The 27,072-nt window shown below is 42.4% G+C and overlaps 1 protein-coding gene across 1 annotated transcript in view; it reads right to left on the bottom strand.

Annotated features, from left to right (window-relative positions):
- Window positions 1–8,480: 8,480 nt before the first annotated feature.
- Window positions 8,481–27,072, bottom strand: part of LOC116828338 (elongin-A-like) — a 40,427-nt gene continuing 21,835 nt past the window's right edge. The window contains exons 4-11 of the mRNA XM_032786474.2: window positions 21,192–21,915; window positions 19,640–19,739; window positions 18,487–18,651; window positions 17,758–17,855; window positions 15,450–15,630; window positions 14,758–14,881; window positions 8,802–8,935; window positions 8,481–8,677 (exon numbers count right to left, since the gene is read on the bottom strand). Coding sequence (XP_032642365.1) covers window positions 8,616–8,677; window positions 8,802–8,935; window positions 14,758–14,881; window positions 15,450–15,630; window positions 17,758–17,855; window positions 18,487–18,651; window positions 19,640–19,739; window positions 21,192–21,915 — 1,588 coding nt within the window. The 3' untranslated portion in view covers window positions 8,481–8,615. The remainder of the gene's footprint in view (window positions 8,678–8,801; window positions 8,936–14,757; window positions 14,882–15,449; window positions 15,631–17,757; window positions 17,856–18,486; window positions 18,652–19,639; window positions 19,740–21,191; window positions 21,916–27,072) is intronic.

Genomic DNA, 27,072 nt, shown 5'->3' with positions numbered 1-27,072 from the left:
ACCTGCCGGCCCGCTGGAGTTGCTAGGGTAAAAGTCTTCTGACGAACGTGCATGCGCGGCGCATACACCTACTGGAATGGATATGAGCAATCACTCAAAGAAGAACTGACAGTTCCTTCCCCTGGGCTACTTCCCTCTCCTGCCCCTCAGCTTGTGGGGGGCTTCCTGCCTGGGGTTTGGGATTGGCTTCCCGGATTGCCATGTCTCCCTGCCTGGGGTCTGGAACAGTTCATGGACTGCCAGCTGTCTTTCTACGAGGGAGACCAACTCATCATATGTGGAGGGGTCATTCTGGCCAACTCAATCCCAGAGGCCTGGTGGTAGCCCCCTCATATACCAGTCCAGTACCAGGACCTCCATCATCTTCTCAGAGCTGAGGGCCTCAGGGCGCAGCCATTTCCAGGACAGGTCAAACAATTATGATCGAGGTGTCTTGTCCTCCGTATACTGCCACTCATGGAACCTCTGAGCTCGCAATGCCGTCGTTACTCCAGATCTGGCCAGGATCTCTGCAGCCATATCCTAGTAGACCTTCTGGGCCTCCCCACACAGGAATGGGGCGAGGATACCAGACCACTGATCTTGGGGCCAGGCCTCCTGCAGGGCTGCTCTTTCAAAAGCCAGGAGGTATGCCTGCACATCATCCTCCTATGTCATTTTCTGTAGGCAATGGCTGGCTCGTATGGTCTGGGTCCCTTCACAGTTGCAATTCAGTTCCATAAGGGCCTTTATCTGGTTCACCAGGTCTTTCAGCAGGGCTCGGTCCTGGGCAGCCTGACTCATCAACAGATGATTAGTCTCCTGCTGCCTCTGAGTTGCCTCCTGTTGGGCGGTTGCTTGGACCCGGGTAGCCTCTTGCTGGGCCACAGTGGCTTGTATTAGGGCCTTGACCACGTCGTCCATCTTAAGGACGGGAAGGTTTTAGCTAACCCTGGTTTAAGTCCCCAGCGTGCAAATCCTACCCGACACGTGTGGCAAATTGCTGGCACTATTAATGGGTCTCGCGCTCTCTTTTCTTTGGGGAGGGAGGGTTCAGGGCACCATTTTTTGCCCCTGAATTGGAATATTAATTGCCCACTAATGTACTTAGAGGGGGGAGTGGAGAGGGAGGGACCTGGGCCCGCCCTCTACTCCAGGTCCCAGCCCAGGGGCCCTGAGGATAGTGGTGAACCACTTGAACTGACGGTTCCTTCCCCTGGGCTACTTCCCTCTCCTGCCCTTCAGCTTGTGTGGGGTTTCCTGCCCTCCCTCTGCACAAGCCAGGTGCTCCTTTACCTAGGGTCTTGGACTTCTTAGCCCACCACAGCACTTCTCCAAACTTTCCTCTGCTTCCCTTCAAACTGTTCTCTGCTCCAATACCAATCCTTTCTGCACCAACTCCCACACTATCTGATTGAAGCAGGGGTATTTATCATGTGACTGACTGCAGGTTCTCGAATTGGCTTCAGGTGCTCTAGTTAATCTATAGCAAACTTTCTTCCCTTTACAGGGAATAAGGCTCCCTTCTAACCCTCTCCTGCTGCATCACAGTTATTAGTTTTTCAGTGATGTATTCCATGCTACCTGTTGGGTATATATCATGACCACAGTGTGCCAGCTAGCACTGATATGCACTTAGGTACACACTCTTTATAGCATTTTGCATCAGTATTTCAAAGTGCTTCATAGTCTTTAATGTGTTTCTTCTCAGCCGTGAGGTAGGGAACTATTGTTATCCCCATTTTACAGATGGGGAACGAGGCACAATTAAGGCTAAATGACTCGCTCAAGGTCAAACAAGTGCATGGCAGAGCAGGGAATTGAACCCAGGTCTACTAAGCCTGAGGTTCCCACTACAAGTGGAATCTCCAGTCTCCTATGGAAACTTTTTCTGGAGTTGTACTGTGGGTATTTGGAATGGTTATCTCTGCTTGCCCATTGGATTTATACTCCTTTGTCTCTATATTGTGATTTAGAGGCAAGTAACAACGATGAGAATTTTTTTCCAACTGTTGTTGCTGTTCTCGCTCTTCCTTCTCCTCATCTGCAAGAGCCTTTAGTGCTGGTTCTCATAACTGCTGTTGCCATATACAATTCCAGAATGCAGTATCCATCAGGCATGTAAACAATATCCAACCTGTTCATGTTAAAGAACACAATTTTACAGTGCCCTTACTTAGCTCCCCTGGGGGCTTGGGTAAAATCACTCACAACAATGTGCAACTGACAAAAAAATCAATTGGAGCACATTTGATTTGACAGTTTGGGAGGTGGGTGCATGTGGCCAGATATCATGGGGAGTTGAGGGTACTCAGCCTTTTGCAGGACTAAGCCCTATGGCTGATTCTCTAGTACCATATTAGAGCAGCCTGTCTAACCTTTGCTGTGCTGCAAAAGCCACAGGGTAATGATAAAGCCACTGAGGACTGACAATGGCAGAGGAATGTCATGGCCATGACCCCTCTCCCATGCTCATCCCTTTTCCCTTGCTACACCAGCAACAAGATGGGTGATCGGTATAGGAGTCCTGACATTGACTCTATGCCACCAGAGGATCATTCTGAGGGCAGATGTTAACTCTTAAAATAGCATTATAGACAGATTACACTAGCAGTGTGGCACTGGAAGATCTAAATTGGTTGAATTGACTATAAACACAGCTAAGAAACTTGTACCCATTTCTGAGGAGATTGTCTCAGATGGTATGACAGCCAGGTAATTCTCCCTACCATCCTTTTCACATGTCAAACAGAACAAAAGGTTGCAGGACTTGCCCACCCCACCATGGAAACAGCAAGACAATTGTCAGTTCCTGCTTGTGGGAGATTTAATTTTGTATGCAATATTCATTGTTAAATGGCCATCCTCAGTGACAAGATGCGGGGGGGGGGGGGGCAGAGAAGAGAGGGAGGAAGAGATCCTCTTACTGTTCACCAAGAGCAAAAAATGTTATTAAACAATAATTAAGAGCAAACAATAGCAAATGCTTGTTTCTGAATAATCTGAAATCTACATAGGCATCATTGCGACGACTGTACAGAAGGTGATCGAGCACTCCTCCTGTAGGTCATTTAAATGTGCTCTGGCAGGTTCACAGAAATCTGTATAGCATGCAGAGCTGTATCTTCATAAGATAACAGACCCATGTCTCCTTATACATTAACTACAGTCTCATTATTTCTCAGTGCCTGACTAAGCTAGGTATCTGGCTCAAAGCCAGCTGGCTGCAATAAGACCAAAGTAATGTTTGCCAGTTGATGGAAGCGCTAGAAAAGTACACTGCCTCACTCCACTCTTTGTAGTGAGGAGGTTTGCCTAGTTTTCACCTAGATGTTTGGATCCAATTTTTTTTAAAATCACCCCCAATTTCTAGACAGATGTGTTGGCCTGTAATGCCTTTTTTACCTTCACTGGCTGGCCCATGGATTTATAAGGAGGAAAGGTCATAAGAACCCAATTGCAGTCATTCATACTTCTATCCAGCCTAAACTACTGCAATGTGCTCTTCTTAGGAATATCAGTAAGATCACTCAGAAGCTACCATCTCAGTGGCCTCCCTTCTGGGAGCTGTCAGAGCTTGAAATTGAACTTTCCAAGACAGGCAGTAGAGTGGTTGGTTTTTTTTAAGAAACCCCTCATTGATGAAACACTGTCCCCAGTGATAGTCTGCAGAAGGTACAGGTTGGCACTTTTCTAAATTTAATCTAAGGTGTGTTTATTCAGTTCAGTGACTGAAGACTGTGGCTTACAACAGGGATAGAGGATTTGGGGCACCCATTTGAGATAGCATTGTGAGTGAAATTCACACACAGGCAGAGTCAGCATAAGTCCCACTGAAGACTAGAAACCAGAGTTTAAATGGGATTCAAGTTGTGCAGGGGCCTTGCAGTGGTCCTCTGCACACATGTGAATTTCATCCTCTAAAGTATTTCACATTTGATTGAGATTTAGGAAGAAGGTTTAGTTTGCTACTTCATAGTTTTCAATATGACCGCAGTTTGTAAGAATTATTCTTTATCACTCAGCTCTATTAAATAATTACAGCTGTGCAGAACTTTGGCACCTGCCTTCTCTTTCTCCAGATACTCATCTGTAGTGTTCTAGGGAAAGTGAGTAGACTTTTTCCACAGATTAGAGTAGATCCTCTTCCCCCTTGAAATCTACATTATAAGCTTTTTCCTGATTTTCAGTGAGATGTGTGTGCTATCTAATGTATTTTCTTTGATAAATGTTAAAACTATCAACACACTTCCTTTTTGCTTGTTTGCAGCTGTACTGGTTTTGCCTACTGCATCAAGGCCATTCATTTATCAATATTTTAACAAAAATAGTGTTAAAATAGCTTTGGCTGTAGACTACGGCTCCAGAGTAGCCAACTTGGATTTTGCCATTTGACCTGTTATGTAATATTATTAAAGAGTGCAAAACAAATTGGAAATTATTGTTCGAGTTTTTCACTAAGATTTCTTGCACTTTCCTGTGAAGCATACGGCATTGGCCATTGGCAGACCATAGGCTGTTTAAATTATTTAAACGGGTAAATCCTAAATGCTGAAAGGTAACAGGTCTAACTATCCTAGCTCACAATTACCAAAAAACCAAGTGGCTGCATGGATATTAAGACAATCTGTAGTTTACTTTCCATTACAACAAGACTTTTTTCATGTGTCAGGAATACAAGCACTGATAATATACATCCCATTCAGACGACAAATACAGCAGATATTAATACAGAAAGGGTATCCTTGGCACACTGTCCAGAAAAAAGATTTAGAAGAGATAATCCTACCATTGGTAAAAAAATTTCTGAGTGAGATCCTACATACTCTTCAATCTAGCCCACTACTATTTTCGAGAGGTACCATCTTTCCCTAGATTTATTCTTCAATCAAAAGTACAAAAGATTTACATCCCCTGTTGACTCTGTCTGCACCTCTCGATGAGTTGGAGTATAGGAGTTGACAGGAGAGTGCTCAGGGATCAATTTATCGCGTCTAGACTAGACATGATAATCGATCCCCGCTGAGCCAGCCAGTAGTGAAGACCTACCCTCAGGGGTTAGAAAAATCCACCTCCCTGAGACACCTAGTTCAGTCAAGCTGGGGCAAAGAGGGTTGCTGATGTTTCAAGGCGATCGGTCTAGGCTACTAGGGACAACATTGTAAATTCTGCCACCAGTTTCCATGGGTAAGGGAGTCACTGAAGCAGATCTCACTCCTGAGGATTAGCAAGGATGCAAGAGTGTATCTACTGCAGACATGCAGGTTCAGACCTGGTCCCCATGCTGCTCGCCTGTGCACTGCTTTAGTCCCTGAACAAGTGATTGCTTAGTGGCACAGGAAAGTTTCCTACAATGGGGGAAGGAACAAAGCAGCTTAGTCAAGGAACTTTCGACAGAGGATTGGCAAGTACCTCCAGGAAAGCTTCCTAGAGAGCTCAAGAGAATTCCCATGAAATTTTGATGTGCAACACAGTGTTCTGCCGCAGTTTAGCTGCAATGGGGAATTTGGAGCACACTCAAACGGATAGTCTTGCACATTTCTATCCCTTAACCCGCTTGTACAGTTTACAAAGCAAACGTAAAGCTGAATGTCATTTAACTGAGCTGCAGTAACTCAAAAAGCTTACTTACCATGAGTCTCCTCTCCTGCTTCTTGCTAGCTGGAGAGGGATTGTGGGACTGGCTAGACACCTCTGGAGTGGGGAAAAGTTGCTGACTTGCCACACCACCGGATGACCCTGCCATGGGCTCCACATAGTTCTCCAACTCTATCTCCTATAGATGACTGTCCTGGAGGTCAGGTCCTCTGTCTGCTGCCTCCAGCCCTGCTGAAGGATTCATGGGGCTCCTGGTGGTGGAGGTGAGGTTGAGTGTGACAGTTTGCCTCCCTTGCCTTCTGGTATGCCTGCATCAGCCCCTTTATCTTTGCTTGGCACTGCACGGTGTCTCATTAATAGCCCTTATATGAGACACGAGAAGTCTGCCTGTAGGTATCAAAGTTCCTAAGGCTGGAGTGAAGCTGGGCCTAGACAGCCTCCTCGCTGCATATATTCAACAGACCCAACAGCTTTGCAGAAGCAGACAAGTGTTTGCCACATGGAGCCATCACAGCCACCTGGGAAGATGTGATGTGAGCTCTTCACGCTGAGCAAACAAGAAGTGGAATTTCAAAAATTCCAGGGCCTTTGAAGGAGGCGAGGTGGATGCTTGTTTATCTGGCTGCATGGCAGCCGAGTTCGAACTGCTGATCAGAGTAGTCAGCATGGTGATTGTGGGACACCTCCTGTGTCCATTTATAGTGACAAAACCAAGTGTGGTGTCTACACTGACACTGTCAATATAACTTTGCCACAAATAAAAAGCTCAATGCCTCTTGTCAAGGGGAAAAGGAATTATTTTGTTGCCAAAACAGGAGAGTTTTGCTTCCAAAAGCAGCACTGTAGTGTACTCCTCCACTGTTCTGTCGGGAAAAGTGACCTTTTGATGACAAAAACTTTATAGTGTAGACAAGGCATAAGTCTACTATTGCCACTGGCTAGGAGATAAGGCAGAGAGGTCACATTTTCCAAAGCTCCTGTGAGTTAGGAACACAAGTCTCATTGACTTCAAACTGCAAAACCGTAAGGGAGGTTTGGTCAAATCTCCGTTTGCCTGGCCAAAGAATTTCAACTTTTCTTTATTTCTGGTAGTTCAACATATTGGAAGGTGCTGTTGGTTGAAACTATTATAGGCCTATTTGCTTATCAATTGTGCTTGAATTTATGTTGTCTCACAGTAAGGATGTTAATGAGGCCCTGGACTTTTCACCATACATGGTCATTTTAAGTGTGAAGCTTCTTAAGGTAAAAAAATCTGTGTAAAATCTGAAATTTACTAATGATTAGGACAGTAAAGGAACAAGTCCAAAACATTCATTTTAACAAAGTGCAAAACAGGACAAGTGAACAGCTGCAACATAAAATAAAACTCAAATTGAAAAACAAAATCTATGTAAATGAATAAAAAAATTTAAATCATGAGCGACCCTGATTTAAATGTTATTTACAATTAGAATTCTAAGACATCGAGGTAAAATTCTGTCAGTTATCAGCATAGTTTCTGCTTAAAAACAAAAAACCACACACCACAAAACCATGCCTCATTAAATTATTTATGTCTGACCATGTCAAAGTGTCATTAAAAGGAGAATTGATTGATGTAATTCACTCACAGTTTCAGAAAGCTTTTGAGTGATTAGTCTCCAGGGAGGAAATATGGAAATTGAATGGCTATACATTGATATGTAGAGTTCTGTAATGGATTAGAAACAGGTTTAGAAATAAATTGTCTGCGCTATGAGTTAGGAGTATGATTTCCCCTGCTTGCATGCACATACCCACCAGTTTCAGGCAGGTTTGTACTCAGCATAGCTAAGCCAGTGCTCTCTGTGAGAGCTAGTGTGGGTATGTACTCGGCACGAATATGTTCTGCCTATGCTGCTGCTGCTACCCATGCAACCATTGCTGCGCTTCTATTTTACACTAGCTTTGCTCCTCCAACTGCAAACAACAGACCCCAGTAGAAACCAACACATCTTTCAACCAGATGTTTTCCTTGGGTGTAAAGAAGCAAGTCTCATGACAGCACCAGTCCGGACACTTCATTCCCCATGCTGAGAGTGTTGGTTGCCAGAATTCCTGCAAGATCCCTAAATACCATCCCTAACAAATGGCACAAGCTCAGGGAATTTAGTGTCTTCTGGTCCTCTGCTCTTGCTGTAGACCCTCTGTGTTTAAAAGGGCAGTATTACAATGAAAAATATAGGAATTAGTTCCATGACCACACAGGTCCAGATGAAAACTAAAGCTGTCATCCAAAAACTGGAAAGTTGCAGTTTTCCACTGAAAAAGCAGTCACATTTTACGAAAAAGTCATTAGAAAATTCCATTTTTTCCAAAGATACTTTTGATATAAAAAAAAAAGTGTTCTACCAGCCATAGCTGGGACACTCTTCATGTGTCTATGCAACACCAAAATGCAAGTTATTTGTAGTAGCACTTTCTGGGGCAAAGAGCGCACTAATCATTTCCTCTCAGTTACCCATTTACTGTCTGTTTCATGCAAGTCTAATCTTGCACATTTCCCAGAAATGTTAGAGGCTACCAGAAGATTTTACTGTGAAACATTCAAGACTATGATGGAATTTGGTCTACTTACGTTTTTGTTTTAAACAAATAGAAAAAAAAGAGATAAATATTTTAAGTTCTACATCGGTCACTGAAGAAAAACAATGAAATTCATATACAAATCTTCATACTCTACAAGGATCATTTATGAAAATCTGCATGAACTTTCTTGGCTACAGATTACTTATCCTATTAGACTCCTATGGTGTTGCCTTGTTTCAATTCACTTTTGCCAGTTGGTTCATGGATACAAAGGAGTGGGGGTGGGGGGGGGGGAAGAAATCAAGGATTTAGATTTTATTCAAAAATCACAAACCACTGTGTGCATTCTGCCACTTTATTTCATTGAAGAGACTACTTTGTTAACTGAATGCAGGTTATATGCACAATTCACTAATTGATATTACATAGACATAGTGTAAAATATGCAAATGTTAACATAAGTTTAATCAGATATGCAGGATCCTGTTTTATCGTGGTCCAACTCTGTTCTTGAATGCTTTCAAAGATTTTCTCATCATTGGTGCAATTTCTTCAAAGGAAAACATTTTAGTTAGAATTACAGTTGTATAATACTCAACATAAACTCAAATATGATTAACGATATTATCAGCCAAATAGAAATAGTAAAGGGGAATTATTCTGCAACTACTTACTTTTGACCGTTTTTTTTATATCCTGACTCACTCCACTTGAGTAAGTGCTGGAGCTTCCATTTGTTACATTGCTAGTGGTTGCATTTCGGCTTGGTGAGGTGTTATTTCGGTCTCTGCTTTCTGGAGCCTTTGTTCTATTAAAAATAACCAAAATTTGGGGGGGGGAGAAAGTTCAGGTTAAAAACCTCGCAGGGGTTTAAGTCATTAACACTAACCTGTTCTGAAAAACATTCACTTAAGATTATGAAACAAATTTCAGGGGGAAAAAAAAAAGTCAGATCATATTGTTTGCAATAATCTGACCAACCTTGTCTCCAAGAGATTATAAGGGCCATATTTTAGATGTTTTCCATATTTTAAACAGAAATGTGTTTCATCAGTACTTCATTCTTTCACCCAAAATTTATTTCCTACTCAAAGTTAATGGTAAAGACTGATAAAACCAATCATAGTTCAGTGACCACGGTTCATGTCAGATGGCTAGTCATTAAATCCTTTAGAACTAGTGCTTCAATTTATCTTTAACAGTTTTTTGAATTTAGTTTGCAGGTACCTAGTTAAAAGCAAGTGAACACAAGTAACCCTATGTGCTAAAAAGGTCAATCCACAATGCTAAATGAAAGCTTTCCCTTTTAGTGCCACCTTTTTACCAGCACTAACTTTAATCAGTTTCAAATGTTAGACAACCTACAGAACAGTGCTTATTTTTCAGGTTAAAACCAATGTTGCTAGAAAGGCTATAAAAATAGAAAACAATAATGGGGTATTTCAGCTATCCCCATATTCACCAGGTACAAGTCACTGCCGAATGGGAAGTAGAGAAAAGTTTGACACCATAAATGACTGATTCTTGGAGCAGTTAGCTAGTCCTGGAATCCAGAAAGGGGAAAGCAATTCTTCATTTAGTCCTAAGTGCAGCAAAGGATCTAGCGCAAAAAGCAAATATAGCTAAACTGCTTTGTAATAGCAACCACAATATAATTAAATTTAACATCCTTTGGTGGTGGGGGAGACACCAAAGAAGCCCACTGCAGTAACATTCAACTTCAGAAAGAGGAACTACACAAAAATGAGGAAGCTAGTTAAATGAAACACAAGAGTGAAATGCCTGCAAGCTGCAGAGAAAAAACAAAACAAAAAAAGCCATAATGGAGGCTCAAAATTAAATGTATATCCCAAATTACAAAACAGAGGACCAAAAATGTGCCTCCACCACTAAACAAAAGTAAAGAGTAGTTATAGGCAAAAAGGCATCCTTTACAAAAACTGGAAGTTAAATCCTACTGAGGAAGACAGAAAGGAGCATAAACTCTGGAAAATCAAGTATAATTACATAGGCCCAAAAAAGAATTTGAAGAGAGTGTCAAACAGATAGTTAAGGGTTAATTGTCTTTTACCTGTAAAGGATTAACAAGCTCAGTGAACCTGGCTGACACCTGACCAGAGGACCAATCGGGAGACAAGACACTTTCAAATCTTGGTGGAGGGAAGTCTGTTTTGTGCTTTTTTTTGTTTTGTTCTCTCTTGGGATTACGAGAAGCCAGACATGCAACCAGATTTCTCCAATCTTACTGAAACAGTCTCTCAGGTTCAAGATAGTAAGTAATAGAAAGCGGATTAGATTTATGTTTGTTTTCTTTATTTGCAAATGTGTATTTTGCTGGAAGGATATTTCACCTCTGTTTGCTGTAACTTATACTTAGGCTGGGAGGGAGAGTCCCTCTGGTCTAGGTGAAGCTGAGACCCTGTAAACATTTTTCCATCTTGATTTTACAGATATAATTTTTTGCTTTTCTTCCTTTAATTAAAAGCTTTTCTTTTTAAGAACCTGATGGATCTTACACAAGGACAAAATCAAAGGGAACTGGGTCTGAACTCACCAGGGATTGGTGGGGGAAAGGACAGAAGGAGGAGGAAAAGCTTGATTCCTCTCTGTTTTAGGATCCAAGGTGTGTGGATCAGTGTACTTCTCAGAAAGAGTCTGGGAGCGGGAAGGGGGAGGGAAAGGTTAATTTCTCTGTGTTAGGATCCAAGGAGTTGGGATCAGTGTGTCTCTCTCTCAGGGAGAGTCTGGGAGGGGGAGAGAAGGGGAGGGGAAGGTGAATTTCCTCTGTTTTAAGAGTCAAGGAGTTTGAATCACAGTATCTCTCAGGATAAGCCAGGGAGGGGAAAGGTAGGGGGTGATGGTTTATTTCCCCTTGTTTTAAGACCCAGGGGCTTGGGGCTTGGTCTCCCAAAGGAAGGTTTTTGGGGGGACAAGGAGTGCACCAGACACTAAAGCTCTGGTTGGTGGCAGCGCTATAGGAGCTAAGCTAGGAATTAAGTTTAGAGGGGTACATGCAGGTCCCCACTTTCTGGACGCTAAAGTTCAATGTGGGAAAGACCCTGACAAAGAGCAACTAGCCAAAGACCCAAAAAATAATTGCAATTCGCTTTTAAGTACATCAGAAGCAAGAAGCCTGCCAAACAATCAATGGGGCCACTGGATAATCAAGCTGTTAAAGGAGCATTCCAGGAAGATAAGGTGATTGCAGACAAGCTAAATGAATTCTTTGGATTACAGTCAGAGGATGTGAGGGGGATTCCCACACCTGAGCCATTCTTTTTAGGTGACAAATCTGCAGAACTGTCCCAGATTGAGGTATCAATATAGTTGGTTTTGGAACAAACAGATAAATTTAACTATAGTAAGTCACTAGGACCAGACTGTATTCACCCAAAAGTTCTGAAGGAACTCAAATATGGAATTGCAGAACTAGTAACTGTGGTATATAACCTATCACTTAAATCAGTTTCTGTATCAGATGACTAGAGGACAGCCAACATGATGCCAATTTTTAAAAAAAACAAAAACAACAAACAGTTCTAGAGGTAATCGTTGCAATGACAGGCCAGTAAGCCTGACTTCAGTACCAGGCAAATTGGTTCAAATTATAGTAAAGTACAGAATTCTCAGATTAATAGGATATGTTGGGGAAGAATCAATTACAGCTTTTGTAATGGGAAAAACATGTCTCACTAGTCCATTAGAATTCTTTGTGGGGTGGGGGTGGGGGGTGTCAAACATGTGAAGTAGGGTAGTCCAATGGATCTAGTACTTTGACTTTCAGACAAGGTCCCTCCCCAAAAACTTTTATCCCATGACTGCTTAGTTTGCTCAAGAGGGAAGGGCCTCTCATGAATCTAACTCGTTATGACAGAGAAAACAAAGGGTAGGGATAAATGGTTAGTTTTCAGACTGGAGAGAGGCAAATAGTGGGAGTCTATATTGGGACCAGAACTCAGATTGTTCAACGTATTGATAAATGATCTGGAGAAAGGGGTAAACGGTGAGGTGGCAAAAAAGTTTGCAGATACAAAAGTTCAAGATAGTTAAGTCCAAAGAGGACTGTGAAAAGCTACAAAGGGATCTCACAAAACTGAGTGACTGGGCAACAAAATGGCAGATGAAGTTCAATGTTGATAAATGCAAAGTAATGCACAGTGAAAAACATAATCCCAACTATACATATAAAATGGGATCTAAGTTAGTTGTTACCACTCATGAAAGATCTTAGAGTCATTGCACATAGTTCTCTGAAAACATCTGCTCAATGTGCAGCAATCAGTAAAGGTTAGTGTTAGAAACCATTAGAAAAAAAGGACAGACATAAAACATATTGCCTCTATATAAATCCATGGTACTTCTATAGTTTGAATACTGTGTGCAATTTTGGTCACCCCATCAAAAAAAGAAGAGCAGAGAAGGGCAACAAAAATCCATTAGGGGTGTGGAACAGCTTCTATCAGAGGAGAGAGTAAAAGAACTGGGATTTTTCAGCTTGGAAAAGAGATGATTAAAAGGGGATATGATAGAGGTCTAACACGTCACGACTGGTGTAGAGAAAGGACTGGTGTATTTACTCCTTCACATAACACAACCACCATGGATCACCCAATGAAATTAACAGGCAACAAGTTTAAAAAAACAAAAAACTTAAGTAGTACTTCACACCAGGCACAGTCAACTTGTGGAACTTGTTGCTAAGGGATGTTGTAAAGGCCAGCACTATTACGAGGTTCAGAAAAGAATTAGACAAATGCCTGGAGAATAGGTCCATCAATGTCTATTAGCTAAGATGATCAGAGATACAAACCCATGCTCTGAGTGTCCCTGACTGCAAAAGGCTAGGAGTAGGATCATTTGATGATTGCCTGTTCTGTTCATTCCCTCTGAAGTACCTGGCATTGGCCACTGTTGGAAGACAGGATACTGGGGTAGTCAGATTGGTCTGACCCAGTATGGCCATTATGTTTCTATTGACAAAAACATTGGTTTCCTATAAATATAATGCAAGAAACATTGAAAGACAACTCAATTTTTTTCCAGTTAAAATATATTGGTTGATTGACAACCACTACCAAAAGCTGCTCAACCTTTATAAATTTAAATGTATACACGGAATAATGAATTATGTGCTTTTCAGAAGTAGGAAGAGCTGGACACCAAAGACAAAAAAGGAGATCCTAACAAAATGGTGGTACGTGAGCGTAGACCGCCATCAGGACAAAGTTTAAGAAGATCTCAGGTAGCCAAGTCCTACTGCATTAGACATTTAAAACCAACAGTGCAAGCTGAGTCATTCCAGCTTTTACACTTACAGGCAGATAGTGCAAGAGACACTCCACTACACTCCAGATTGCATAAATCAGTGATTAAATGTGCTACTGCATTCCCTGAACTGCAAGCAACAGAGAAATCCTCTTAAAAAGGAACTGCAGCAGTTGAGACTGTGCCAAGGAGGCCCATGTTTCTCCTGTAAGGTAACAGGATAAATGACTACATCGTGTAAACCGCACAACAGGAAAGAACACTTTCATACCAAGTCTGACAAAAGGAGATTTCCATAGAGGGCCTGGTCAAAAGTGGTGCCAAGATTAGTACTCTAACTCACTATATATGAGCAAATCTCAGTGCTCAAGAGTATGTCTACACTACCCACCGGATCAGCGGGAAGTGATTGATCTATCGGGGATCGATTTATCGCATCTACACTAGACGCGATAATCAATCCCCAATCGCTCTGCCGTTGACTCTGGAACTCCATCACAGCGAGAGGCGGAAGCGGAGACGATAGGGGAGTGGCAGCCATCGATTCCACACCATGAGGACATGAAGTAAGTGATTCTAAGTGGATTTAAGATACGCAGCTTCAGCTACGCTACTCTCATAGCCGTAGTTGCGTATCTTAGATTGATTTCCCTCCTCCCCCAGTGTAGACCAGGCCCAAGATAGAGAAAGCAAGCCCACCGTTATCCAGCAGCAACTCTTCCAATTTTGTAGCCCCAGACATCCATCTGACAACACTATCCAGGGCAGAAACCAAAATATAAAAAAAGCCCACAGAGCAAGATGCAGAACTGCAGACAGTCATCTTTGAAGTATCCTATGTTTCCACTCCTTCAGTGATGAAAACGGTCCGCCCCTACCGATTGGTAGTTCCAGACATTCCCTTAGCTACCAAAACAGCAACTCGTAGTTAAGAGCATCAACAGCTGCTGAGGTCCAGCATGACCAGAGCTGCCAGCTGAGTTAAATTCATAACAGGAGATCACTTGTGATTATTATGTAGGGTCATAACATAGAAGAAAGTTTGGACTCTAAATAGAATATCAGGTAACACCAACGTTATCTGTAAAGAACAGACCCACTTCTCCAACTACGGAAAAGGCGACCTCAGTACTGGAGTTTTAGAGAAAGAGATGAAGTTGGGGTACACTGCAGACAAATAATTCCTAAAATTTAAGTTTATATTTCCGATGTTTTTAAAGTATTTCAACAAAAACCCAAAAAACCACAATAGTTACAGTTTAGCTGCATTCTTTCATACAAAGGTTTTGCTGGTAACATTCATTTACTGACATGACCAGCATGAAGTCTTCTAATCTCAAATCAGTGCACTAACAGTGTACTTACTTGCCCTTTTCGACGGGGTGAAGCTGAACAATAGGTCCAGCTGTCCCATAGATCTCTTGCTGCCGCCGAACATTTCTTGGTGGTTTTGCTACACTATGTATGTAAGCCAGTTTAACTTGTCGCCCTAATATAGAAACAAGGGGAAGGGCATTTTTAAAGTTAAATATCAAAACTTTCCAAGAAAAGAAAAAACATTTTAAAGAGTCAACAATGACAGCGTGGCAATGTGATTTCCAACATTTAATGGAAAATGTTAAACAGTGACAGGTTTAGAACATTTTACATCATGGTACCAACTGAACAATGACAAAGTAACGTTACAGAATGTGCATGCTTTCTTCACAGAGACAGTGTCTGGGATGGTCCCAATGATGGCCCGTGCAATATAGGAAATGGACAGCTTTGGCTCCTGAGCTCTAAACCATCAAGATTAGACAGACATTTTGGTCTAAACATGAATCAGTTACATGAATGAATCTTGTGTGCAACCTTTAACAGCATTTGAACGCAAAGGAATAGCAATCACCTCTCCCTGAGATGAGCTTTTATTAACATACACTGCAATTTAAAAAATAAAATACTAAAATAATAATAAAAATCACTAAATCCCACACATTACATTTCTGAACATTTGAAAATGTGGTGGGGAGGGGTGAGCATTAAAGGAAAAGTTACCTGTAGACTTTATTTACCTTTCGGTTTTTCAGACTGGGCTGAAATAATATTTTTTGTGAGGGTCTTTAGTTTTTCTTCCCTCTGACTGAAGAGCCGCACATACATTTCACGCCACGACTCATATTCCAGGAGATGTTCGTTTTTAAAATCTCTTTGGCAATGTTTCTTCCACAAATGATCAGACTCTTCTATAAATGTCTTGGTTTGAAGCAAAAAGGTAATTAACAATGCTTAAAGACTTATGGTAACATTTTCAAGAGCACCTATGGGACTTAGGCACCCCAACTCCTATACATATTCAGGGAGATTTTAGGATCCTAAATCACAGGCACTTTTGAAAATATTATCCTCCGTTTACATTGCTTCAAGACTGAGGAGCAAGCCAAAGAAACTCTAGTAAACATCTCTTCTCACCATGTCCCATAACATTCAGAAAGCATAACAAGCCACATTCAGCAACATCTAATGTATCCATTGGTCACAGGTTAGATTAAAGTTTGTTTCATTATACTGTAGACAAAGATGGTTATTAGCCAAAATTTTCAAACTTGAGTGCCTAAAGCTAGGCATCTAAAGAAGAATGGCTTGATTTTCCAAGAGTACTAAGTATCCAGAAATCCAGTTCAGAAATAAGATCATGTATTTGAAGCTCTTTCACCATACACATATGTAGAAGAGGACAGAGTTGAAGTTATTGCAGCAAATTTACCTTTGATATTTCCTGATTTGTGTGCTTCATTCTGCAACCTTAACTATTTTTCTCTTGGGAATACATACACCTCTACCTTGATATAACGCTGTCCTCGGAAGCCAAAAAAATCTTACCATGTTATAGGTGAAACTGCGTCATATCGAACTTGCTTTGATCCACCGGAGTGTGCAGCCCCCTCACCCCCCGGAACACTGCTTTACATCCAAATTCGTGTTACATCGGGTCACGTTATATCAGGGTAGAGGTGTAGATGATTGAAATAGCTGGAACACATGATAGTATTTGAAACCTGTTGTGTCTCCTTCCTTTTATTTTAGGGGCAAAAGTAAGTGTGTGTCCTATGCTTGCTTCCCTGATTCACCCCTAGTAACAACCGTGGTGCTTCAGATCCTGACATACAGTGAAGAAGCCAGGAGGCATGACAATGACAGTAGAACTAAGAAATCAGTGAGGGGTGATTAGGGTAGACTGTATAGATTCTCTTTTAACAGCTATAAGGAAGCCAGGGGAAGAACCTTTATTCCCTGCCTGGTTCCAAGCTAAGAGTAATAAAAGCAGGCTGCTTCCATCCTCGTATCCCCTTTTACTACCAATGGGTTCTCCAGCTAATCTCCCCAGCTCACCCCAGACAGGTCAGTGTAGGAGTCTAGTTCCCTCCTCTCTGCTCCCAGAGCTGTCTCTGTAGCAACGTGGAGCTGTGTGGGAAGAGGCAGTTCTCTTATGCAGTGTCCTAGTCTGTCAGATCCCCTTCTGCTCAGTCTGACATAGTATAAACAGACCCTAGTCCCTGCCTTCAACCAAGAGTTAAAGCAGAAGCTGGGAAAATGAAAAATATAATAAAACTAGATTAAACTATTCCAGAAACAAGCAGTGGTCGTTCATTTAAACAAACTTCAAGCTAAGAGCCAATTCTTGTCCCCGGAACCTCAACAGGTACTAAGTTTCACCTGAAGTTTTCTCTTAAGCCCTTTCATGTTAACATTGCCAATTCCCTTTTTACTTTTCCTAGGTGTTGAGGGAGACATTTGTCCAGTGGGAGTAAAACAGTTTGAGGCTATGGTCTGCTCAATGGAGCGATGAAGAAAGTTTAATAGCTAAGGGGCTAACTTCACTAGGAAAAAAGTAGAATATTGAAGGCAAGGACAAATATAATGAGTGATGAGGGATAAAACTGAAGTTAATAGAACTCTATATATATTAGAATTAAAATGCAAGTAAAAGGTCAAGGCAAAAAAGACAGGACAGAAGAGAGTGAGGGTGTGACTATTAAGTTTTGTTATGTTTTTAAATATTCATCCTTCTTCCAGCCCTTTGTGTGTTGTCAGTTTGGACTACAAATGTTTTGAGGCAGGAACTTGTCCAAGCATACATTCTGTAAAGCACGTACCACACTTCTAGATGCTAATAAATATTCTTTTCAGAGTGCAACTCCTAACAATTGTAGGCAAAGTCCTACTATATAGAGAGTCTGATCAGTTTGTGAACTAGCCATTGGGGGCGGGTGTGATACCTTCATAATTTTTACTTTGTAGTTTGTTTTACTAACAGTTATTTTGATTTTGAGCACAAGCAGTCATGAAATAGGTTAAGACATTGAACAAGACAGACTTTACCGGATTGCACTCCTCTATTCGAAACAACTGCTCTGGTGTACAACGTGTTAGCACTGGCTCAAGAATTTCAAAGGGCACTCCTCCTACTTCATGTAGTGCTACAAAGCAAGACAATATTTTAAAGTATCCCACCCACATGTACACATTAAGATTCACCACTTACAAAACAGTATTATAAATAGCAGATACCCAACAAAAGATAGGATTATTTTAATACATACCAGTGGAACATGTTCTGAGGTCTGGACAACCTAAACTGTTTGTTCATGAGCTGTTCTGTACTGACTATTAAAGTGGTAGTCTGAGGAAACATAGTAGGCATCCACGTCTACCCATTTCACCATCTCTACCCATTCTCTCTCCTCCCCTCATGCCAAATTTTCTTCCCCAGACACACACCAAAGTTTGGAATACTCACATGCAAGTTAGATGCAAGGGGTGAATGTATATACCAAGTATTTTCTTGATAGTTCATCCCTATTTTATACCAAATACAGTTTTATCTCAGATTAACATGAGACTAACAGCATCTAGACGGAAAAAGCAAGAGGGCTTTTTTGGCTTTTGTTTCATCATGTTTCTATTGCCATGGCATCATAGTTTAATGTAAAGTTGAGACTTCATAAGAAAAACTTAATTCTTCAATCACAAAAAAGATGGTCTTACACTATTGAAAGCCTAGCACTATAATGCCACTCAACCTGCTGAAACCCATATTAAAGTACTTACAATCAATGTTATTTTGAAGTATGCGGATGCACTGTTCATACAGAGTTAGCATCTTTGAAAGATAAACTGTTTTAGAGCCAGAGTAAACCTGCATTTTAGAGTTCAGTCTCCGTCCTGTGAATTGATTTGTATCACTGCTTTGCTGGCGTACTTCTGCGACTGGTGCTACAGAAATTACAAAGAAAACAAATCTCAAAGAAGGGTTTTGCCTATGCATACTCAGATTAATACTGCAGTTCTTTAAGGATGTTCAAAGCAGTCTAGATTACTAAAGGCATATAATTAATTGAGAAACATGGCGGTATAAAAAACATGCAGTTCATTTTTATTGCAATATGAAGTTCTATTACATCTATTCAGGACTTGTTGACATTGTACGAGGAGCAAAAGTACAGATTCAGTTTCAGCTGAAGCAATGAGTTTAATGCTTTTTATCTAAAGAAGCCAGAGTTCAAACGCTGATTTAGTTCTCAAACATTTGTCTAATTTACAAAATTAGTAGTTAAACTAGAGAAGCCAAGAGTTGTAACAGCATGGATATTTCAAGGCCAGAATGCAGTTTATCAGTAGAACTGTGCAGGGAAGCCCACACAGCATCCCCCTGCACATTCTCAGATCATGTCATGCTCCACATTCAAGGAGTAGCATGTCTGTCAATTATAAGGCTGTCACATCTGCAATGTTTGGATAAAACAAATACATAAGAAGTTGGGTTAATACAGAGTGCTAGATTCCCCCCCTACCAGGAGGTGCATAAGAGAGCAAAGAATAAATGGACAAAGAAAGCCAGTGCGCCTGAAGGAAAATGAGATGAATGTGGCATGCTCCCTCCCCTCAACAGCTTCTTCCACATCCATGGAAGCCTTCCCCCCTCCCTCCCCCCCCAATCTCTGTACGGTTTGCATTCCACAAGCATTGAAGACCTTGTCAAAGTGAGTGGAACTGAAGAATCTGCTCCTGTATGCAACATACTCCCTTCAGAATCTAGTGGATCCTTATGTGGGAGCCAGTGCAGAAGATGAAGTACTGCACTGGCACAAAGCACTGGCATTTTTTTTTGTGAGGATGCAATACAGCCCACACTGTTAGCAGGATTGCTCTGCTAACTGTGCTCATTTTAGTCTCATCTGGAACAGTCTTGCATATTACTTACCTTTGAACTCCATAGAATATGGGGGAGAAGATAAGGATATCTCTGGCAGAAATTTAGGCAGTGGAGTATTAAGTAGATCTTGGAGCGATGCTGTCTTGGCCTACATACATTCAAGGAAACACCATTAAAATATCCCTAATTCTTATTTAAGATAAAGAAGAAGTCTTCAAATACATCATCCAATACTAAAGCAAAACCAAAAGAGTTTCAGAGTAACGACTTGTTGCTTTCTCACACTAAACATTTCTTCACTGTAACTATGAATTACTTTTCATTTTATCCATTCACTCATCACCAACACTATATTACATACAAAAACCCAGTATGTCACAGACCCCTTGCCACAGTCTGTGCACAAGATGGGCTCAGGAATGAATCACAAGTGTGTAGTGAATGAGACTCATTGATAGGATGCTGGTCCAAATCATTGAAGAAGTTGCAAGGCGAGGAGTGAATGAGGGGACTGCAAGAAGAAAAGAGATGGCTGTATAGTAAGAGGGCAGTTGAATACTATCCTGGGGGTGGGGGTGACACAGTCAGAAGTTTTCACAGATGGCCACTGATTGTGTGTTCCTGCCCAACTTCAGGCAACAAGCTCCTGAGTTTTCTGAAGTGCCAAGTACATACTACTGCAAGTGAAGACAATGGGAGCTGCATATGCTACATGGCAATACGCTTTTTAATAAAAGAAGTCAGGCCCTGGTTGTCTTAAATTATGTGCCCAATCACTCAAGACTTCTGCAAATTTTAGGCTTAGGCTCCCTAAGACTCATACCCCCAACTCTAAAAGAGTTCTACTCCCACTCAAGTGTTGTGAAGATCAATTGATTTGATGAGGATCAGATATTTATGGTGATAAGTGCCATAAGAAAGCCCATGGACAATTTTACACTTATTTCGTGTTGGTTCTTGATGTTGTGCACTAAGTAAGGTATAGAGCTACCACACATTGTCCAATAATTTATCCTCAGCTGCCTTATTACTTTAGCATCAACTATCCTGTCCATAAGGCCCCCAATTCAAGGAAACACACTAAGCGCATCCCTGCTCAGAAAAGAACTAAGCACGTGTTTCAATCATATGGAATCCAAAGGGACTTCGTGTTCTAAAAATTAAGTACACGTTTCAGGGATTTTGTCAATAAGAACACTTTTCCACAGGAATCTGCCTTATTTAGGCCATGACCCAGGAAAAACAGTGTAATCACATCATTAAAGACCATCATAATCCATATGCACAAGGAGGCATGATTATGGTTTCAAGGATAATCTCAAATCTGCAGTTTTATTTTTTTGGCACTTGACTTTGCAGTCTGAAACATTTTACTTTTACTCATTATTTGATCAAAAAACAAACTAGTCATATTTTCCTGGGTAAAAAATTATTCCCAATTATTAGTAACCACTTCTGTGTGTGGCTGATATGCCAAAGCCATGCAAGCTGAGGTTTGAGTTAAAACATACGGAATTAAACTGCAAAATAAATTTGTTAATAAATGAAATCAAGTGCTAATTTATTTGAGTTATGTTAGCTTGACTACATAACAGTTTACCTTTTTAGTGGGACTTTCTGACTGATCATCTTCTGATTTGTGTAGTTTTTCTTCTCTCTCTTTCGTGACAGAGGATATTGAAGTTTTTGGCAATAATGAGCAATTTTTCTGTTCGCAGCCTTTAATGTTTTTTGACTGGTCACTTGTACTACAAGTCTTCCTCTTTCTTTTATTTGAAACTTGATCATAATTAAGATAGGATTCAAAAGACATAGTGGGGGGCTCAAAGTCCTCATCACTGGGCAACTTTGGTTTGTTTTCCACACTAAGTGTTTGTTTTATTTTTCCTGTGTCCTCAGAGTTTCTCTGTTTGGAGAGATCCTTACAAGACCCTTTTGTTGGCAATAGGTCTTTTTTGCTGGCTCTAGGGGAATGGTGCATTTCTGAAGGTTTTTTGCTGGCTGCAGAGGTTGTTTCTTTGCAGTCACTTTTTGTGTTTTCAGGATTGATGCTTTGGGACGTATTTTTAGAACTATTGGAGCTATGTATTTTGCTTTCACGTCCATTATAAGACTCTGTATCTTTATTTCTTTGCTTATTCTCTGTAAAACTATGCTCCTTCTTCCATTTATCAGATGAAGGAGATCTTTTACAATCTTCGGAGGCTGGTTCAGATGTTTTTGTCTTGCCGGAGTGCTTATTCTCCTTACAAATTGATAATTTTGTCTTGTCCAATGAGAATTCGTTCCTCTTTTCAGAGTTCTGTTTTTTCCCCTTGTGGTCACTGAAATACAAGACAGAACCAGAACAGACCCCAATTTAATACTCAGTTACAGAGGGTGACCTTCAGACCTTTTACCAACGTTATTAGTAAAAACGGAAAGTTTTAAAGTCACATGCAACATGCTTCAGTGTTTGAGTTGTTTAAAAGTCTTCTAGAAAAGTAATGAAGATATTTGCATTGCTATGAGCTGGATGAAACTTTGTTATGAGTTGACTTAACCTCCTCCTGAAATTGACAAATGTGAATTCACCATTCAGTTAGCCTAACTATAAGCATAAGCCCCCCACCTAAAACAAAGGTATGTGAAGATGCCCAGGAGCTTTGGCTGAGTATTGTTTTGGGTAGGGTGTGTGTGAGTGAAATGGGAGATCACACAAAGGGAGAAAAGACAAGTGGGGGGGGGGAAATAGCCAAGAAAGCCAAGCAGGTGCCTCTAAGCAAACAAACAGTGACACCTCCGAGAAAGCTAGAGTGTGCACTTTTGGCTCTGGTGTTGGCTAAAGAGGCTTGGGAGCTATAAATTAAGAAACTGCTCTTTTTGTTCTTGGTCCCTTCTGCATTCAGAGACATAGGACTTGATACATTCCTTTTAAATAAGGAAAGATTGCAAAAAAAAAAAAAAAAAAAATACCAGACTCCATTAATTTCTACTTCTAGCTGGAATATTCCCTGGGGCCCCAAACTTTAACTAGCTGCTCAGGTCAAAAAAGGGCAACAGAATTAATAGCTTGGTTTTCTGCAACGTAAAATTTTCACAAATCCAGGTGTTGGACTTGAAACACTTGATGACATCCCTTGAAGCAAACACTACTCCCAGTACTGAAAGCAGCCAAGTTCAAGTTCAAAATTCACTTAATGCTCCTAAAAGAGGGACTTCATGAGAAAATACACGGTTGGAAAAATGATGTTTGTGTGTTTAGAGTTTAGTAAACGCACCTTTAGAAAACTGTGCACCTGTTTTCCATCAATGGGGCAACCGATATAGACAGGGCTGCATGAAAGCTGTCTGAGCAGTGCGTATAACTGCATGGTTGCTGGAAAAGGAGTACACACACTTTTTAGTGACCGGGCCTACAGGGTCAGGTGTTTGATATGAAATCTTTCCTTCAATCTATAAGTACCCTTGATACATCAGGCTTTTCTTCCTCTTTTCCTCTCATTTGCCACTTCAGCAGCTAGAGTAAATCCTATCTGAAGGCACTTCAGTCTCTCAGCCTCTACAGGTTGACACTCCAGGAGCAGCAGCTATCAGCAGATGGCCAGATGCAGCATCTCTCTGCTTCTCCCCATGGCAGCAGATCTCCCTTAACAGCATGCTTTGCAAAACGTCACCAGAAATCCTACAGTGCTGCTGTAACTGCTTCACTGGGACCCTGTGACATTGTGAAAGAGAATATGGGTCCAACCAACTAGCAACTGCTGCCACCAGAAAGTGGGAATAAGGTAGCCACACAATCATTTCTCCAGCATGCTTTTTTCCAGAGAGGAACAGCAGCCAAATATTTATTACCTATTTCAACATAAGCTGAATTCACCCCAGATTCTGGGCAGTTTGCTGGTATTGAAAAAACATTCAATAGAAATTTAAGATGTAAAACATACAGTTCAACTAATAATGTACCTTGGGCTTTTCCACCACAAAAACCCCCCCCACAAATAAATACCTCTCCCACCCTACCTGACCCCAAAACCACTGGAATCTTCAGTTCTCAAGCTATCAGCCTCTGTCCCAAAAATATCAGGTAAGGAACTGTAAAGGGCATAAAACACATTTGGCCTGATGAGGGCAGCAGTGGCTGTATCAGCGAGACAGAGATTATGTCTCTACAGTGGGGCTAGTGAACAGGAGCAGCAAATAGTAATTTTGCTAGAGTTCTCCAGGTGAAGGAGGAGCGACTACACGACCTTGGGGTGAGTTGTCTGTTGCGTGCTTGCCTGTAGTATATATAGTGTGGCAGGGCTGCCCGAGGCAGGGTGGGGGCGCAAGTGGGGCAGTTTGCCCCAGGCCCCAGACCCTGCAGGGGTCCCCATGAGACTATACTATTCTATAGTATTGCAACTTTTTTTTAATGGAAGAGGGCCCAGAAATTGCTTTGCCCCAGGCCCCCTGAATCCTCTGGGTGGCCCTGTAATGTGGTTGGTTTGGAGGCCCCCCCCATGTGCTGAGTTTAGTGGCCTGTTAGGCAAGGCGGAGAGCTTCCTAATGAGGCTTTGATCCCTAATCCCTTTAGGCTCCGTTAACCAGGGGGCAGGCTACTCAGGGAAAACATGGGTTTAAAAAGGCAGCTCCTAAGCAACCATAGGAGGTAGCGAACAAGAGCAGCAAACAGGAGTTTTGTGAGGGAGAGTGACACCCAGATACACCAAACTTTGTCTAAATCATTGGTCACCAACTGGTCAGTCGCCATCAATTGGTCGATCCTAGAGGATCTCCCAGTCAATTGCAATCTCTGGTGGCACAGCAGGGCTGCCGCTAAGACAGGCTCCTTGCCTGTGCTGGCCCCACCCTACTCTCGGAAGCAGCCAGTACAGCCCCTAGGGCAGGAGTCTCCCTCCGTGCACTGCCCGTGCCTGCAAGCACTGCCCCCACAATGACCATTAACAGGGAATGGGGAGCTGCAGCCAATGGCAGCTGTGGCTAATGGGTCCTGCGGGGGCAGTGGTTGCAGAAAGGGGCAGCACACAAAGCCATGTGCCTCCTGCACCCCAACCCCCCACTCAGGCTCAGCCCAGAGCCCACAACCCCTGCTGAACCCAACCCCCCTACCCCAACCTGGTGAAAGTAAGTGAGGGTGGGGAAGAGCGAGTGATGGCGGTGGGGGGGGAATGGAGTGAGTGGTGTAGGGCTTTGGGGAAGGAGCAGGGCATCAGGGAAGGGGCAGGGTAGATCTGGGTTGCCCTTAAATTAAAAAAAAAAAAAAAAAAAAAAAAAAAAAAAAAAAAAGTGATCTGGGCTTAAAAAAGTTGGACACCACTGGTCTGAATTTAGGCCAAATCAACATCCCAGCCAGTCTACTCCCCCATCTTCCCCCTGCCCCCTCAAAAAAGGCTGCAAGAGTAAAAAAGAAAAAAGTGCAGGCAGCAACTCAGCAGCAGAATGAGGGCTATCCAGTTTATTGCACTGAATGCAGCATGGGGCAGGTAGCACCTGTGTGTATTCTGTGTCTCTCAGGGCCATAAGCTCTATGGAGAGTAAGGGCTTGAGACCAGACTGGCTGAACTGGAAGAGCTAAGAGAGAGAGGTACATCAATGAGACTTTTGGGGACACTAGCATGATCCCACCCTGGTCTGACAGACTCTGAGCTGTTGAGACAGATGAAAGTCTCAGGGAAGGAGACCATCAAACTGAAGTGGAGGGAAATGATCCCATAGTTGGGACACTCCTTCCAGAAGATGTCAAGGCATCCTCTCACACTGAGGCTACTTCTCCAGAGAAGGAAATCCCAGATATTAGGAAGAGACAGGTAATAGTAATGAGGAGATTTGAGCATAAAAATACAGATAGCTGTGCTTGTGATGTCCAGGAAAAGCATACGGTGAACTGCCTGCCAGGTGCAAAGGTTGCAGATCTCCCAAGACGTACGAGCAGCATGATGTGGTATTGCCACCCTTACTCCTGCAACACTGCCAGAGGTGGGTCCGCCCCAGCCCCGGGACACTCAGTCCTGCCCCTCTCCAGAGCTTGGAGGTTAAAGGGGCCTTGAACTGGCTGGGGGTAGCGGGGGACAAAATGTGACCACAGCCCTCTCTTTGACCATGGCACGACCTATAAGAAAGTGACACCCTTCCCACACCGTGACACCCTCACTTCTCTCCTGCTACCTACGTGGTGCTGCCTTCAGAGCTAGGTGCCTGGCCAACAGCCACCCCTCTCTGGCTGTCCAGCTCTGGAGGCAGCACCGCCCAGAAGCAGCGAAGTAGTAAGGGTGGCACGGTGGGGAGCTTGTCACTTTTTGAGGGAGGGGCAGGGCCAGCCTTACAGGTGGACAATACTGTGACCTCCCTACTCCAATAGGCAGATTTCACGGGGAGGCCAGATTTCACGGTTTGTAACATGTTTTTCATGGTTGTGAATTTGGAAAGGTCTTACATACGAGCAGTGTGGCAGAGTGGCAAGTGGTCATGGTACATGTAGGTACCAGTGACATAGGAAAAGGTAGAAGATGTCCTGGATGCCAAATTTAGGCTGCTAGGTAAGAGATTAATGTCAAGGATCTCCATAGTAGCATTCTCTGAAATGTTTCCAATTCCATGTGCAGGGCCAGACAGTCAGAGCTGGAGGGTCTCAATGTGTGGATGAGACAGCGGTGTCGGGAGCAGGGTTTTACATTTATTAGGAACTGGGGAGCCTTTGGGGGAAGGATGTATGGAACAGCTTCCATATGAGGAGAGATTAAAAAAAAGTGATTTCAGCTTGGAAAAGAAACGACTAAGCGGGGGGGGGGATACAATAGAGATCTATAAAATCATGGCTGGCATGGAGTGAGTGAATAAGGAATTTTATGTGAAGGGATAAACCCCACAAGAACTGGAGGCACCCAATGAAAATAGGCAGCAGGTTTAAAACAAACAAAAGGAAGTACTAATTAACACAACACAGTCAACCTGTGGGACTGATTGTGGGGGATGTTGAGTGCAGTTTTGGCCTTCACAGCAAAGAACTCGGTAAGTTCATGGAGGATAGGTCCACCTTGGCCAATAGCCAAGATGATCAGGGATGCGACCCCATGCACTGGGTATCCCTGCCAGATGCTGGGACTGGACCACGGGGGATGGATCACTCACTCAGTAACTGCCCTGCTCTGTTCATTCCCTTTGAAGCACTGAAACTGGCCATTGTTGTAAGACAGGATACTGGGCGAGACGGACCATTGGTCTAACCCAGTATGGCCATTCTGATGCATTTGCTTTGTACATAGGTGGGAATCAAAAAAAGTCAGACAGAGGGAGAATTATGTAGGAGCCTGTCATAAAGCATAAGTCCCAATTTTGAACCTTAGTGTCCAAAATGTGGGTGCCTGCATGAAACCTCCAAGCTTAATTACCAGCTTAGATCTGATAGCGCTGCCACCAGCCAGAAATTCCAGTGTCTGGCTCACTCTGGTCTCCCCAAAACCTTCCCTGGGGAACCCCAAGACTCAGAGGCCCTGAGTCTC

This window comes from Chelonoidis abingdonii, chromosome 3 (assembly GCF_003597395.2).
Source record: "Chelonoidis abingdonii isolate Lonesome George chromosome 3, CheloAbing_2.0, whole genome shotgun sequence".
Classification (NCBI taxonomy): domain Eukaryota; kingdom Metazoa; phylum Chordata; order Testudines; family Testudinidae; genus Chelonoidis; species Chelonoidis abingdonii.
The sequence above is the reverse complement of the archived record's forward strand: the minus strand, read 5'-3'. Positions and strand labels throughout refer to the sequence as shown.